This window comes from Apodemus sylvaticus, chromosome 16, assembly GCF_947179515.1.
Source record: "Apodemus sylvaticus chromosome 16, mApoSyl1.1, whole genome shotgun sequence".
Classification (NCBI taxonomy): Eukaryota; Metazoa; Chordata; class Mammalia; order Rodentia; family Muridae; genus Apodemus; species Apodemus sylvaticus.
The window spans coordinates 56,427,146-56,442,503 of record NC_067487.1 but is presented as its reverse complement, the minus strand read 5'-3'; the positions used below and the strand labels follow the sequence as shown (position 1 = coordinate 56,442,503).

The 15,358-nt window shown below is 34.7% G+C and overlaps 1 protein-coding gene across 1 annotated transcript in view; it reads left to right on the top strand.

Moving 5' to 3' along the window:
- Adamts6 (ADAM metallopeptidase with thrombospondin type 1 motif 6) overlaps nucleotides 1-15,358 on the top strand; it is a 257,704-nt gene that overhangs the window by 108,337 nt on the left and 134,009 nt on the right. The window contains exon 11 of the mRNA XM_052159904.1: nucleotides 8,214-8,355. Coding sequence (XP_052015864.1) covers nucleotides 8,214-8,355 — 142 coding nt within the window. The remainder of the gene's footprint in view (nucleotides 1-8,213; nucleotides 8,356-15,358) is intronic.

Sequence of the window (15,358 nt, the reverse complement as noted above, 5' to 3'; positions counted from 1 at the left end):
AGTTTATCTTTTTAAGCTCCAGGTTCTGAGTTTTTAAATGAATTTAAATCATAATGCTTATCTCATTAGAGGTATTCAAGGCTATAATATGTAAATCAATTGATATTTAGTAAAATTATAAGCATTACTATTTTAAGTATATTAAAGTTGCAATAGTTTATTGCTGTACCATTACTTTAGCTGTTTTAAATTAGGACAATTTACATAAAATAAAATTAAGTCTTAAAAGTTTGTTTAACTAATAATAGCCAGGTCATATAACCTGAGAATTTATAATTATATAGAAAAGAAAGTTTAATTACCCAGCACAGATCTTGTTTCAAAAATCAAAAGATGAATGTTGAAAATAGACCTTAAAAATATATTAGTACAATCATTCAATTTGGAACTAATTTCAAAATATTGTCCTGAACAACTACATATGGACTGACAATTTTTAATCTTAGTAAGAAAATATTATAATATTATATATTATTAGCCTTGTGCTAATATTATATAATATTATAATATGATATATATAATATTAGCCTTGTGCTAAACTGAGTGAAGTACTATAAAAAAAGAAGAATTCATTTTATATATTTGGTAATTTTTAATACAAAGCACTGACAACATCTTTTTAAAGATAGTTTTGGATGAGTTCATTTACATAAGTTATAAACACTATTAAAGTTTTCTTGTAGAAATCAGACCAGATCTGAAATTTCTCTCTTGTCTTGGCATTTGTTTTCAGATTAATATATTAATCACTATCATTATAAAGACACATTGTGTAACATGCTCAGAATTTGTTGTGTATTTTCAATGGTAGTCCTCTTGATTTTTAAATTTTCAATTTCTTCCCCTCTGTATTCTATTTCTGTCCCGTTGGCGATTATATAGCTCTTTAGCTAGTACCAGCTCTGTATACTAAAGACAAGGAGTACAACCTAATAAACACAATAATTTTTGTGTGTTTTATGTACTAAAAAACATTAAGAAGCATAGATATATGAACTACTTTGGACCTCCTGCCACATCTTGTATAGTTGAAACTGATCATGGCTGTTAAGACACTACAAAAGGAACTCTCTAGATTCCTAGTGATATACAAGGGAATGACCACTGGCTTGGTAAGAGATGCAGAACTATTAATATTTGCATTATAGCAGTCCATTGAATTAATTAAAGCAATTAATTCAAAGGTATTATATAATCTTCATTCTTTCCTGTATTTTGTATATATAAGCAAATGAATGTTGACAGGATTCTAATGAGCTTAGTTATCCTATAGTTTATAACAAGGATTCTTTTGTAAATTGAAAGTGCTTGAAGTTAAAACCACTAGGGAATGGATAAGTGATTAAAAAAAAGACAGAAGAAAAGAAAAAGAAAGAAAGAAAAAAGGCTTGGAAGAAAAATCAGGTCTCCCTCTCTAATAATAAACTAAGTAACTAAATCTTATAGTTTGTCCAAGCAATAAAGGATTTTAAACACTAGCCTCATTAAAAAAAAATCACTTCACTGGAGCACAAAGATAAAATAGTAATTCAAAAGTCTTTGTTCTGTTTCCTGTTTAATGAGCTTAGTTGTTTTAACAGCTGTAAGTGATATATCTATATCTGTATCCGTATCTTTACTTAAATCCAGAGACTTTTGCATTCTGATCAATGATTAAGTTTACGTCTATGTTTTGTAGTTGGCTCAAAAGGTTCATAGGACTTTATTTTAGTTTTTCTTTTCAAGAAAAAGAAACCTTGAAAGAATAACTGTTAAGGAACTACTACCCAGTCAACAACATACATACCTTCCTCTACTTAGAGAGTGTATAAGACAAGCGTGATGGAAGACTTAACAATGAGCTTCTGTGATTTATAGAAATCCATTATCCACTGTTTAACTGGAAAAAAAAAGACATGGCCTTAAAATGCCACTAGAATACAGTCTCTCATGTCATTCTGCAACACTAGGTGCTATTGATCAGTCAGGAGATGGTGTTTACCAACTCCCAATATTTTTTTTCAGATTTCTTAAACTCGGTGATTCAATAAGTGGTTCATGAATCGCCCAGAAGCCGTCCTGATTAAATAATAAAGAACCTATTTCCGTTAAAATGGACGTGTTATGCCAGCTTCTGATGTTTTCCGAAGACGGCTTTGCAGGTAGTGTCTTTCCTATCTGCCTGCGGGACTCCCTTATTTACTTATTTAGAAAATACAAAAAGATCAACCTGGTATGAAGGCTTAACTCATTGACTATGGGCTAGTTTACCAGGCTGTGAAAAGCAGATAGCTGTAACTTAGGACATGTCTCCATTCATTCCCAACCACTTAGAAGTAGTTCAGAGCAATTTTGTATCCTTTCTAAAAGATATGGAAGCTTCATGAGTCATCTTTTACACTATTTAAATTTTGTAAAATTGATTGAACTCTCAGGTAGCTTTACCACAACTGATTGTTATTTCAAGTTATATACAGAATCTCTTTCACACCAGGGTGGAAGCTGATTGAATGCACTGAGTTGCATTGTTAGGCCTGAATGGAACTAGGAAGAGGGGTGAGAGAAGTAATGTGTAATGGACAAGATGGCCAAAGCAGTCACAGTTGCTCTCTAACAGTTGCTTTTGAAGGTTAACATAACTCCATTAAATGGAAAACATCTTAAGTGGAGCCTCCCTCCTCCCAAAAGAAGTGTAGTATCTGAGAAATAACCTGGCAGAACAGGGTTTCCTTCAGTAGATGTGACAGGTTGTGACCCTCATTCTAGCCATGTGTATCTTTGATAAGGTGCAGTTATATAGAGAGTAGGTATAGAGTAAGCCATTAACAGCACAAAATTTGTATATTTGAAACCCAAAGTTAATTTTATTCAAATATCCATGTTGCACAGTGAATGACAGGACTTTAGATTATATACTTGTTTGCACTTGCCTGATTATGTCATTACACTGTTATATTTAGTTGAAACATTGTTAGTTTCATAAAAAACAAAAAGATAAACCTACTTATAAGAAGATAAAAGACATTTAACTTGCTATAAATGATATAAACCTACATCACGCTTAACTCATATATCAACATACCTTGATGAAAAAAAATGGGTGGCATAAATTACACCTGTCGCTGTTGTTAAGGCGCTGTAAGATGTCATTCTTAGGCAAATGTCCTTCAGACTGGCCCACTGTGTTGTGTGTAATTTTAAAAACATGCTTCCTCCTTTGCCCAGGGTGTGCTCCCGGCTGAGCTGCACCAAAGGCCAGCAGGTGCCTTCCAGAGAGCTGCAATGGCTCCCCCAGCCCTTCCTGGCTTGCTTCACCAAGCTGCCATCAGTCACCTTGTCTTCTCTCTTTCTCTTGCCTACCTTAGCTCTGAGGAAGAAGAACACTAGAACACTTTATTATTTTAAAACTTGACAGGTAACACAATTGCTGGGCAAAGAAGCCTCTAGCCCTAAACTTACCAGCTAACCTATATCAGCCATCCACTGGTGGCAGAGGCCGCAGTTTCTGGTTGCCCTAAGACCTTATATGGGTCTTGTGTCCTCCTGGTTCCAAAGCCTGGTCTGAAGAGCCCTTCCTCTCACCCTGCGGCTGCTCTTTCTCTTCTTCCTGGGACCTGGAAGTCCCACTTAAAACCATGCAACACCACTGAATAGACTAAAGCTGTAGTCTTTATATCCTATTTTTAGTAGGAATAAACTTTCAATCGCATGTATTCTGGAAACAAAACCAGGAAGACATTGTATGAAGATCTATAAATGTTAGTGGAAGACTGAAATTTGATTCCTGTTCTTATTTTCAGGGTTGACTTTGGGACTCTGAATAAAAGCTTACTAAATTAGAAGTGGTGTATATAAAATTACTTTCCAATCATAATGCAGTGAGTTTTGGAAATATAAATATGGGTTGATTTATTATGAATTTTCATAATCAATGAAAATACATATTCTTTTATTTATTTATTTATTTATTTATTTATTCGATGTATTCTTTATTTACATTTCAAATGATTTCCCTTTACTGGGTCCCCACTCCTCGCAAGTCCCATAAGCCCTCTTCCCTCCCCCTGTTCCTCCATCTACCCCTTCTCACTTCCCTGTTCTGGAATTCCCCTATACTGCTGCACTGAGTCTTTCCAGAACCAGGGGCCACTCCTCCATTCTTTTTGGACATCATTTAATATGTGGATTATGTCTTGGGTATTCCAAGTTTCTAGGTTAATATCCACTTATCAGTGAGTGCATACCATGGGTAATCTTTTGAGTCTGGGTTACCTCACTTAGTATGATGTTCTCCAGCTCCATCCATTTGTCTAAGAATTTCATGAATTCATTGTTTCTAATGGCTGAGTAGTACTCCATTGTGTATATATACCACATTTTTTGTATCCATTCCTCCATTGAGGGACACCTGGGTTCTTTTCAGCTTCTGGCTATTATAAATAGGGCTGCTATGAACATAGTAGAGCATGTGTCCTTATTGCATGCTGGGGAATCCTCTGGGTATATGCCCAGGAGTGGTATTTCAGGGTCCTCTGTAAGTGATGTGCCCAGTTTTCTGAGGAACCTTCAGACTGATTTCCAAAGTGGTTGCACCATCTTACAATCCCACCAGCAGTAGAGGAGTGTTCCTCAAAAATATATATTCTTAAGCTGATATATATTAGAGGAAAGTAAGCAAAAGCAAAGCATGAAATGTATGAAAACATTGCAATGAAACTTTTTAGTTTGTATGATAACTTAAAATAATACTAAAAATTATTGGGAGATAGCCTAGAGCAGTGTCTCTCAACCTGAGCATTGTGACCCCCTTGGGGGAGATCATGTGACCCATTTACAAGGTTCACATATTAGGCATCCTGCACATTCAATATTTACATTACGATTCATAACAGTAGCAAAATTACAGTTATGAAGTACCAACGAAATAATTTTATGGTTGTGGGTCATCACAACATGAGGAACTGCATTAAAGGGTCACAGCATTACGGAGATTGAGACCAGTCGTTTAGTGGGTAAAGTGTTTGGTGTGCAAGCATGAGCACCTATGATCCCAGAGCCCACGACAAGGCCAGGAAGAGTGGAGTATACCTGTAGTCACAGAGTGTATGTAGAGGGCTTGGGGCTAGTTGAATCCTGGAGTGAGATGGCCCAGCCAGTCTACCTAAAACAGTTAGAGACTGTCTCAATACTAAGACGGAAATAACTGAGGAAGGCATTTGACACTAACGTTGACCTCCAACGTGTGCACCCTTGCACATGGTTGCCCATAGGCATTCACTATCATGGAGGTAACATAGAGAGAAGGGCTGCTAGTGTAAAGTCAGAGCTCAGACTTTACCTCAAGACATTTGAAACCACAACAGTTACTCAGAGGAAACGTTTTTTAGAATTGAGTGCTCAGAAATTTCTTTGTTAAACACATATATGTGCACATGCACGTGGTACACACACATACACAAACACACAAGAGAGAGAGAACTTCAAGTAGAGGTAAATCTGTATCACATAGATCCATATTCTTTTCCTTCTGTGTCCGTATCTATACTATTTTCATAATGGTATTTGATAGCTTAGAAGCATAATATCCTGAATTACTGCTCTTTTTAGGAGTCAATTAATAATAATTATGCTCTGTAGCCTTTTCTTAACTGAAAGTAGTAGAAAAGGCACCTAGAAAACAGTAGACAAATTTGACTAACACAATATAGCAAAATATTTGCAATGTTTAATCTCAGTTAAGAGTTAAAATGTCAAAATTGTCACATTCCTCAAATATACTCATCAAAGTTTTGCTGTGTTACAGGTGTGGTGGTTAGGAGAACAATGCTGTCTGTACACACAGAAAGCATGTGGGGTGGGGAAACAAGTTAATCATCTGCACAGATACATGCTTCACTTCAAGTCACTTGACTGATAAGCCATGCTGCAGTGTACAGATGGAGGCAGCACATTTCAAAAGGCCTTTGTTGATATGGTGCTCCTAAGCACAGGCTCACTTTAAAAACACACATATGCTTTGCCTTTGCATTTTATTGATAGAGGGGTTTAATCTTCTATAAAATGTACTCAACCCAAAGAACTGATCTTGTCTAGCTATTTAATTAGCTATTAATACAAAAGAAGTAGGTGCTTCCAGAGAACTGACCCATGGAGATGCTCTGGGGACCAACTCTCCGAATCGCAAGAGTTTTGGCCCCAGGCCTCACTCCTGCTTGGTGCTGTTGGCTCTGAAGGCCTGGCAGTGTTCACCTGATCTAAGTGTTAAAAAGCATATGAACATTGGCTAGAAGATCATTATACCTTGAAACAAGAACTTTAGATGAAATGATTGTTTTTTGCTTTTTTCAAAATTAAGCCAGCCCTCAGGAAAGAGTAACTTCCTCTATGTTTCTATCTTTAAATTCTCTTCTGAGATTCATATACTTCTATTTCTGAAATTTTTAGTTTCCTTTTCTGTATTTCTGAAAGTCACTGTATATAATATTTGTATTAGGTTCTGTCCTGGCTCCAGTTAAGTAATTATGTCCTATATTTTGTTGTTTTACTGATATGTATTAATAACCTTGAAGGTTCAAGGTCTTTATGTAAATTATTCAGTATATATATTTTCTATTGATTTATAGTAATATTTACTTATTTTTATTATATACTTAATTGTTTTCACAATTATAGTTTTATTGTAAATGAAGATGAAACTTACATTTTGGAAGAATCAGTTTTCTAATTCAGTCTTCACATAAATATTCTACATTATCAAAATAGTCATATTTTTACTATTGTACTATCAAATATGATCTCCCTCGTCATTAACTTTAATATATTTTTGAAATTCCTAATTGGGTCTTACTTGGCTAAAGTTTGTACATCATAATATTGAAAGTGCTATTTTTAAAATTCATCTACCAATAAATGTGCTTGCTGAGGGACATGCTATTTTCTAAACTTAAAACAGAAAGGAACAAGTACAATCCTTGAACAGTGCTCTTTGAAATGGCAAAGCCTGTCTCTGACAGTGCAGGATTATTGTCTCATTATTCTCTTTAAAAACTAACATAGAGGAGCATCAAGCACGGAAGACAATCTTATATCCTTTTGGGCTGGGTCCCCTTAAGAAGAGTGCATTTCAGGTGTTAAAGATACTAATTTGCTGCTGTGAAAATACATTGTTATGTAACAAGTTAACTTTTGTATTTGAGGAGTATAAAAAACTTGCAGGTGAATTTGAAACTCATTGTTTTGTATGATTCTTCCCTGTTTGTAAATTAAATTTTGTGCTGTCCTAAATAATAGTTGAGGAACTTCAACTTGTGAAGTTATTTTCCTTTGGCAAAGTGGATGGAAAAGATTTGGGGGAAAAAGCAAAAGTGCTGGCACAATAGTCAGGAATGTTGGAAAAAATGTTAAGTGCTGGCACAGGAATTCTTTAAAAATTCTAACTCACATGGGAAGTGAAAGTAAAAAAGCATCTGTCCTGTTCTACGCACACTGAATAAATAAAAGTGAGCAATTATATTTAGCAAAGCTCTTTATACTAAGGTATTCTGTCTGGATTTTGGCAATCTTTATGTTATTTGTTCCACTGAATTAAAATACTATGTTTTAGTGAAGGCATACTTTTAAAGCAGAAATTATGTAGAAAAGAACATTCCTGTATTCTAGTTCTGATGACCCTAATTGAAATATGGAATCTCTGAAAGACTACATATTTCTAGTGTTTGTGAGCAAGATCATTGGCCCTTAGCTGTCATTCAGCCTATTAATTAGTGACATGTCTTACTGTAGCACTTGTGTTCTATGTAAGGGTGAAATATAGAAGTTAAATTTTTATGATTACAACTATAAATATTTTTGTTTAGTTTTCCACAATTCATGTTTTAATTGTACTATCAGATGTGGTTATATTTTCAATGAAAACAAACAAGAAACTTAGAGCAATATGAAATTATTTTGGTTCCTTTAGAACTACTTTAAACTAGCATTTTAAAAGCCAACATGACATTTTCAGATTGTTGTCTGAGATGCTTCCATTGCTTTGTGGAGCTGGAGAAAAAGAATTTGGAGCTCTCATTCAGATGTCAGTGAAATGATTCTATTTTGCTATATGATTATTTGTAGAATGTGTTGTTTTTCATGCATCAAATTATTAAAACAAAAATCTCAACATATGGTTTCATAATTTTGAATGAAATAGTCTACAGAGTACCTAATTTCCTTTGCTGCTTTATGTTGAACAGTTCAGGCCGTGGCACTTGCCTCGATAATGAGCCTCCAAAGCGTGACTTTCTTTACCCAGCCGTGGCCCCAGGTCAGGTGTATGATGCCGATGAGCAATGTCGTTTCCAGTATGGAGCAACATCCCGCCAGTGCAAATACGGGGTAAGAGGTCTTAGTCCTTATGTTCAGTCAGTAAAAGTTCTCTTCTAACACATGTTCATGTAGGATAATGATGAACCTAGTTTGCCTTAGAAGCATTATTAATTTATGTAATGCTTTGGACACTGATTTTTTATATATTATAATTTCTAATCTTAAATATTTGAATAATACTAAATTAACACGATTCACAATATTTTTGTTAAGAAAGCAAACAGAATTTTAGTAAATTATCATTCTTTTATTTTTGTTTGACTCTTGAGCTCATGATGTCAACTTTACTTTGTCTTTTAAAATAGTTTTGTTTTAAAAAACCTCACATCAGGCAGTGGTAGCGCATACCTTTAATCCTTGCACTTGGGAGGCAGAGGCAGGTTGATTTCTGAGTTTGAGACCAGCCTAGTCTACAGAGTGATTCCAGGACAGCCAGGGCTACACAGAGAAACCCTGTCTGGAAAAAAAAAATGAAAGAAAGAAAAAAATAAATCTGTCTACTTCCTTTTCCTAGCATTCTTATAACTGTGCTAAAGGGCATTTTTACTAGGTTCTTGCCTTTACCAAAATTCAGTCTAGCTATAACTGAGTCATTTCAAGTTGCTTCATCCACTGCCCAATTCCCAATACCACCAAGAAGGAACAAGGTGACAATAGCTCGAAAATGAAAAAACAGGACATAGCCATGGGAAAAAAGTGTAGACACCATGAGTTTTAATGTTTGCTTTAAAAAGTCACAGTACCATATTAGAAATAGTTAAGTTCTTTTTATAATTTTATAAATATTTTGGTGTCTAATATGGGATGTGTGTAATGAAAAAATAGGATTCTAAAATATCAGTCTGTTTGCCAAAAAAATATTTAGGCTTAAAAACCAAATCTCAAGGCTTGGTTCTTATTGTGGTATATACAGATAGACTGAGTTCTTAAAAAGTGATAACAATACAAGGAGTTAAGTTTTACCACAGCTATTATTAGACTATATACACACTGTGTGTTACTAATTATTCTCCTTGGGCATGGAACAATAGAAGGCAATTTAAGAAAATCTCTTGGGTGACAAATATATTGTTATTCTTTGTAGACTTTGGCTGTCCTTTCAAGATTGTGATTATCTGGGACGTTAAGCCCCAGGTGAAACTTTGGCTTTTTGAGTTTCTTTATAAAGTCTTAGTTTTGAATGGATCTAGTTTCTTTTATTCTTAAGGGCTTTTTGTTTTGTTTTGTTTTTGTAAAATAAAGTCACTCAAGTATTAATCACAATTACTACATGTACTCAGTGAGTCAGTGAGATTAGAGATGCCCTTCTACTTCCCTCATAGTGGGTCTTATTTCTGTCAGTGAGGCAGTCTACCTGTTAGCTTTTATTTTGGAAAATATGTTTGAACTTATCCATAAACTGCTATTGTAGATTATTATTATTATGGTCATTATTATTATTACATTATGGGGTTTATGGATGTAAGCTTTTTTTGATGAACAAATTAATTTAAAGTTGAGTTGATTCTTCTTAATCTGGAAATCTTACTCATTCCAGGCTAATAGGAATGAGACAAGTACTAATTTTGAAACAATTTTCTGCTTTTTGATTCTTTCTGTGTTACACTCATATACATTTCTGTAACAGAAATAAAATAAAATCAGAAAGCATAGTGAAGATATTAGCACTATAATATTTATACTTTCTCACAAACCCTTTTTATTTTATTTTGCAGCAAAAAAAATGGTTTCACTAGATTGATGTACTATATGAAATTCTTATATTCTTTTTATATTGTATTATAAATTTCCAGTTAGGATTCTTGTTCTCTAGTAGATTCTTTAAAATCCTTCCCACCCATTGAACTCATATCTAAATAATTGGGTTCACATAATTATTATACCCAGTTTACACTGCATTTTATCTTATATCTCCCTAACATTTTTGGCAATTCTAAATACTACTCTGGAAATTAATTCAATCTTTGAATATAGGACTTCAGTCAGGGAAGTAAGTGGTGTCTCATGAGCTAGCTGAAGGGAAAGCTGTGCCTGAGGAGCGCGCGACAAGGTGAGCCCTGCACACCCTGGTGCATGACTCGGAGAACAGTTGTCTTGAAATGACTTCGGGGAAGATTTTAACCACTTATAGAATGAACCATAACTGCTAAGTTATAATTTTTTTCAGCCCTTTCACATTTGCTTTTAAGTAGTAGTTGAGAGTTACCACTGACCAGCTCCATGGTTTTAGTGAGTTCTAGTGGATGCATTCAGTTGTATACCTGTTAATCACAGTTGGCTATTTTATTTGGCTCACAGTTTTCCACGGTTTTCATTCCATAATATTTATTTTTGTTTTCATACTATCCATAACATCTAGCAGGATAAAGTGTATAATAGTTTTAAATACAAAGAACAGAATATCACAGTACAATATATAGATTAAGACATTTGCATAATATGATCTATAAGTCATGTGCAGTGATATTTAACTGATGCAAAGTGCCTTTTTATGAGATACTTTAGAGTACATTGATAAAATTTATAATGACTTTGTAACATCTTATAGGTGGGGAAAATAAAAGTACAGTGTAATTTGTGCACTCCAAGATTAAAATCACATAAAGGTTTGAGTCTGTCATGTCTGCTGCTTCTACATAGACATTCTGTTAAGAAGATAAAGATTGTAGGTGTTTCTTTTTCTTTTTCTTTTTTTTTTTTTGATGATTTCTCGTCTTTTTAAAAATTCTTTTATTTACAGTCCAGCAGTTGTCCTCCCTCCCAGTTCCCCCTCCCACAATCACAATTCCTCATTCCATTCCTCCTTTCCTGTCTTGGAGAGGGTGCTCCCCCATACCAGGTCTTCCCCTCCCTGGGGCCTCAAGTCTCTTGCACTGAGGCCAGACCAAGTGGTCTCTGTTGAATATGTATATACGTGGGCCTTGGACCAGCCCATGTGTGCTACTTGGTTGGTAGTTGAGTGTCTGCGAGCTTCCAGAAGTGCAGGTTAGTTACGACTGCTGGTCTTCCTGTGAGATCGCCCTCCTCTTCAGCTTTTTCCATCCTTCCCCTAATTCAACCATAGGGGTCCCCGACTTCAGTCTAATGGTTGGGTATAAATATCTGCATCTGTCTCAGTCAGCTGCTTATTGGGCCTCTCAGAGGACATCCATGATAGGTTCCTGTCTGTAAGCACATCAAAACATCAATAATAGTGTCATGGCTTGGTGTTTCCCCATGAAGTAGATCCCCAGTTGGACAGTCACTGAACTGCCTTTTCCTTCCTCTCATCTCCATATTTTGTCCCTGTAGTTCTTTTAGACCATCTTGTTTAGGAGAACACTTCTTTAGTTTTCCTCAGGTCGGTAAAATTTTCAAACTCTTCATCATAGCCGTCTTTTCAGAGAGAAATCATCTCTAAAATTACTCTTTGGGGACATAAATCCCCAGATGTCTGAAATCTGAAATTGTGAAGTCTTGGAATGATGACATTTCTACCACCACCCTCACCCCCACCACCATCACTGACAGCATTTCATGTTTTTACTGCATTTACTACACAGCATTACTGGGATTATAGGCATTTAGTATCATACCCAGTTTATGTGGTTCTGGGTTTAAATTCAGAGCCCTGTGTAGATGAAAAAAGATGGACCTCTATCTAAATAGCATCCCCAGTCGTGTTTTCTATTATTAAAAAAAAAAATTTAGAGGCCAGTTTAGGCTTAAGATCCTGGCTTTAATCTTGGAACCTGCATGATGGAATGAGATAACTAGCTCCTGCAAGTTGTTCTCTGACCTCCCTGTTTGTTATCTGTGAAGTATGTGTGTGTGTGTCTTTAAGTTAAGATGCAAGTACAGAAATGCAGCTTGTAAAGCTAGATCCTTACTATATTATCTTCATATATCTGCCAACTCTGACTCTAAGGATACCTTAGGCACTTTTTAGAATAAGGATATTGCAAATAAAACAACAGAACCATTGAACCACTGTCTCCAGAATTTTTTTTTTTTTGCTCGTTCAGAGCAACAAACTCCTATAAAGCTCTGTAGAATCTCTTAAACCAATTTTCTTGCACTTTTCACTTTTCTTTCATTTTCAATAGTCCTCTTTAATTAGAAAATAATCATGAGACTAAACTGACAGAAGGCAGATTGCAACAATAGTATTTAAACATAGAAGAAATTCACATATAGGCTTCTGTGATATGTGTGGGTGATCTTTAGACTAGGACTTTTTTGGTCTTTGCCCCTTATTTCTTCCTTTGGTTACTTTAAATCATTTCTAAACAACAATTTCCAGATAACACTTAATAATGTAATATAGGTTAGTAATACATAGTATATAATTTACTATTAACTGTGAAGGTGATTATTCATCTGTAAGTAGATTTAAGATTCAGAAGTTTTATAGGAATCATAGCTTTGTTTAATTTGTGTATAATTTTGTTATATGTGAATATTGTCATGTTTATATGGAGTGATTTCTTAAATCCTTAGTAGTATGGTATAAATTCTAACTACTTATTTTATTGAATGATGTTCTACCAGTAAACAAGATATTTCAACCACAAATGAAAACACTTTATCTAGCACATGGTTTTATAATGGAGCATAAACTTTTTTAAAGATTTATTTATTTTATTTACATGAGTATACTATAGCTGTCTTCAGACACATCAGAAGAGGGCATCAGATCCCATTATAGATGGTTGTGAGCCACCATGTGGTTGCTGGGAATAGCAGTGGTTGCAGTCAATGCTCTTAACCGCTAAGACATCTCTCCAGCCCAGAACATAAAGTTTTTAACTTTTAAATTCAAAAAGAAATCTATTCAGCATTTTACCTATAGTGTCAACTTGACATCAGTAAATTTTATTCATTTTTAGGAAGCATTTTCAGTGAATAACAGTTTAATTATTCTGTAATCTTCAGATAGCAAGAGCAAGCGAAAAGATTCCATATTCCTCTCTGGGCACATGGAATCCATTCAATCAGTGTTCCCATCTTTTCTGTGAACATCTGTCTTTGTGTTTCTATTCCTGAAGAGCTGCTACACAAGTAGTAGGAGATGAATCTTCTGTGTTTTGAGAGAATGGGAAGATTCTGAGCCACATGATGACTCAAGGTCTCCTTAACTCTATGCAAGTGGAAATTCCCTTGACACAGGCCTGCTGTTTGATAATTATACAAAATCTTCTCCCAGTAATTCTGGGTTATATTGTGTTGTTATTATTATGGAATTATTATTCCATAATTGCTTTGCTTATTAGATTACTTTTAGCTAAATGATGCCTATCTTGATAAACTTACTTAAACTTATTCATGTTTATGCTTTCACATGAATAACTCCTATAATTTTTCCTTGTTTTTCATTAGTGTTTATTGCTTTCTAATATAATATTTATTTTCATTTTGTTTACTGCTCCCTTCCCTACTGGAGTCTATATGACTTGCATTCGGAACAGTCCCCATCTCATTGAAGGGCTTGTAAGAACACTCTTACAGCTATGCATTTCTCCCGTTGACAGGACTTAGGTTCAATAACAAGCCGCTGTCTACCCTCAAAGGAATTGTAAAGTCACAACATAGCTTATCTTGTGTGGCAAATTACTCTTGTTAGCACACCAGGTTCTTAACTGGGTCTATGATTTCAGATGATTATGGATGGCTTTTCTACCCAGCACCTCAACAGCTTGTATAGCATCTACCTGCGCTGTGAATGCTATCCCAAAAGAAGGCTTCCAGTTCAGTTCCAGCTTGATCTCTCTGTGTTCTGTATCCCAAGGATTTGTTGTCTTCAGCAACAGGGTCTTATTTTCTACAGACTACAGTTTTTAATGCTTTCATACCTTATTTTGTTTATTATTTTATCACTACAAATTAAGATTCAAGTCATTATTGCTTTATCATTAAGAATTGTTTGTATTTTATTGGTATTTTTTAATATTTTGGGCTCTGAATAATTTTTAAAACTTGATGCAGAGAAATTGGAAGATAATGTCACTGAAATAATGAAAAACATATTGAGAAACACATATAAGAAAAGTTTGCAGAAAATAAGCTCAAGTAGTTTGGGTTTAGTGTTTGTTCACTTTTAAAACTAATGCTGTTTTTATTCTCTAAAAAACATTATCAAAACTCACAGAAATCTAATTTTTAAAGCAGAAGATCTGCAGATTAATTACTGAAATTTTAAGTATTAAATATATAATGTGTGTATTAAGAAAAATAGAATTGTTCTCTTAGATATCTTAAGGTAAATATTTGTACCATATCTTAAGGTAAACTGCACAGTGTAGTTTTAATATGGATTTACATAGTAGAAGTCACTGAAATATTTAGTACTTCAATAGTCTCTAGAATCCAAACATATTTGTCTACTTGACATATAATTGCTACAAGTTTGCTTTGGTTTTTATTTTCCCTAAATTCAAAGACAAATCCTAGTCTAGAGTCATAAGTAGGCTTAAAGGTGAGTACTTTTGCATTAACTGTGGGTCTTCCAGGTTTTCTTTCATTTTTATAACTATTTGGTTTTCTTTTTAAAATACCTTCAAGGGGGCTGGAGAGATCGCTCAGTGGTTAAGAGCACTGACTGCTCTTCCAGAGGTCCTGAGTTCAATTCCCAGCATCCACATGGTGGCTCACAACCATCTGTAATGGGATCGGATGCCCTCTTCTGGTGTGTCTGAAAATAGGGACAGTGTATTCACATGCATAAAATAAGAAATAAATACATCTTTAAAAATAAATAAACGTAATACCTGCAAATTAGTGGTTATTTAGCTAGAATTTCTAAATCATGTTTGTTTGTTTTATTCCCTTGCTGAGATCTCTTTCATTTACATTACCTAGTCAATGGGGTTATTCTCTTCAAGTACTACGTGAAGGTGTTTTTTGTTGTTGTTGTTTATATATCTAGAATTAAACTAGGCTATAGGGTTAGTGTTTCCACTTTCCCTTTGCTTATGCTTTTTCTGACCTTTTGGGGGCTTTGCTCCCTTCATTGGCCATCATTCTTTGCAAACAG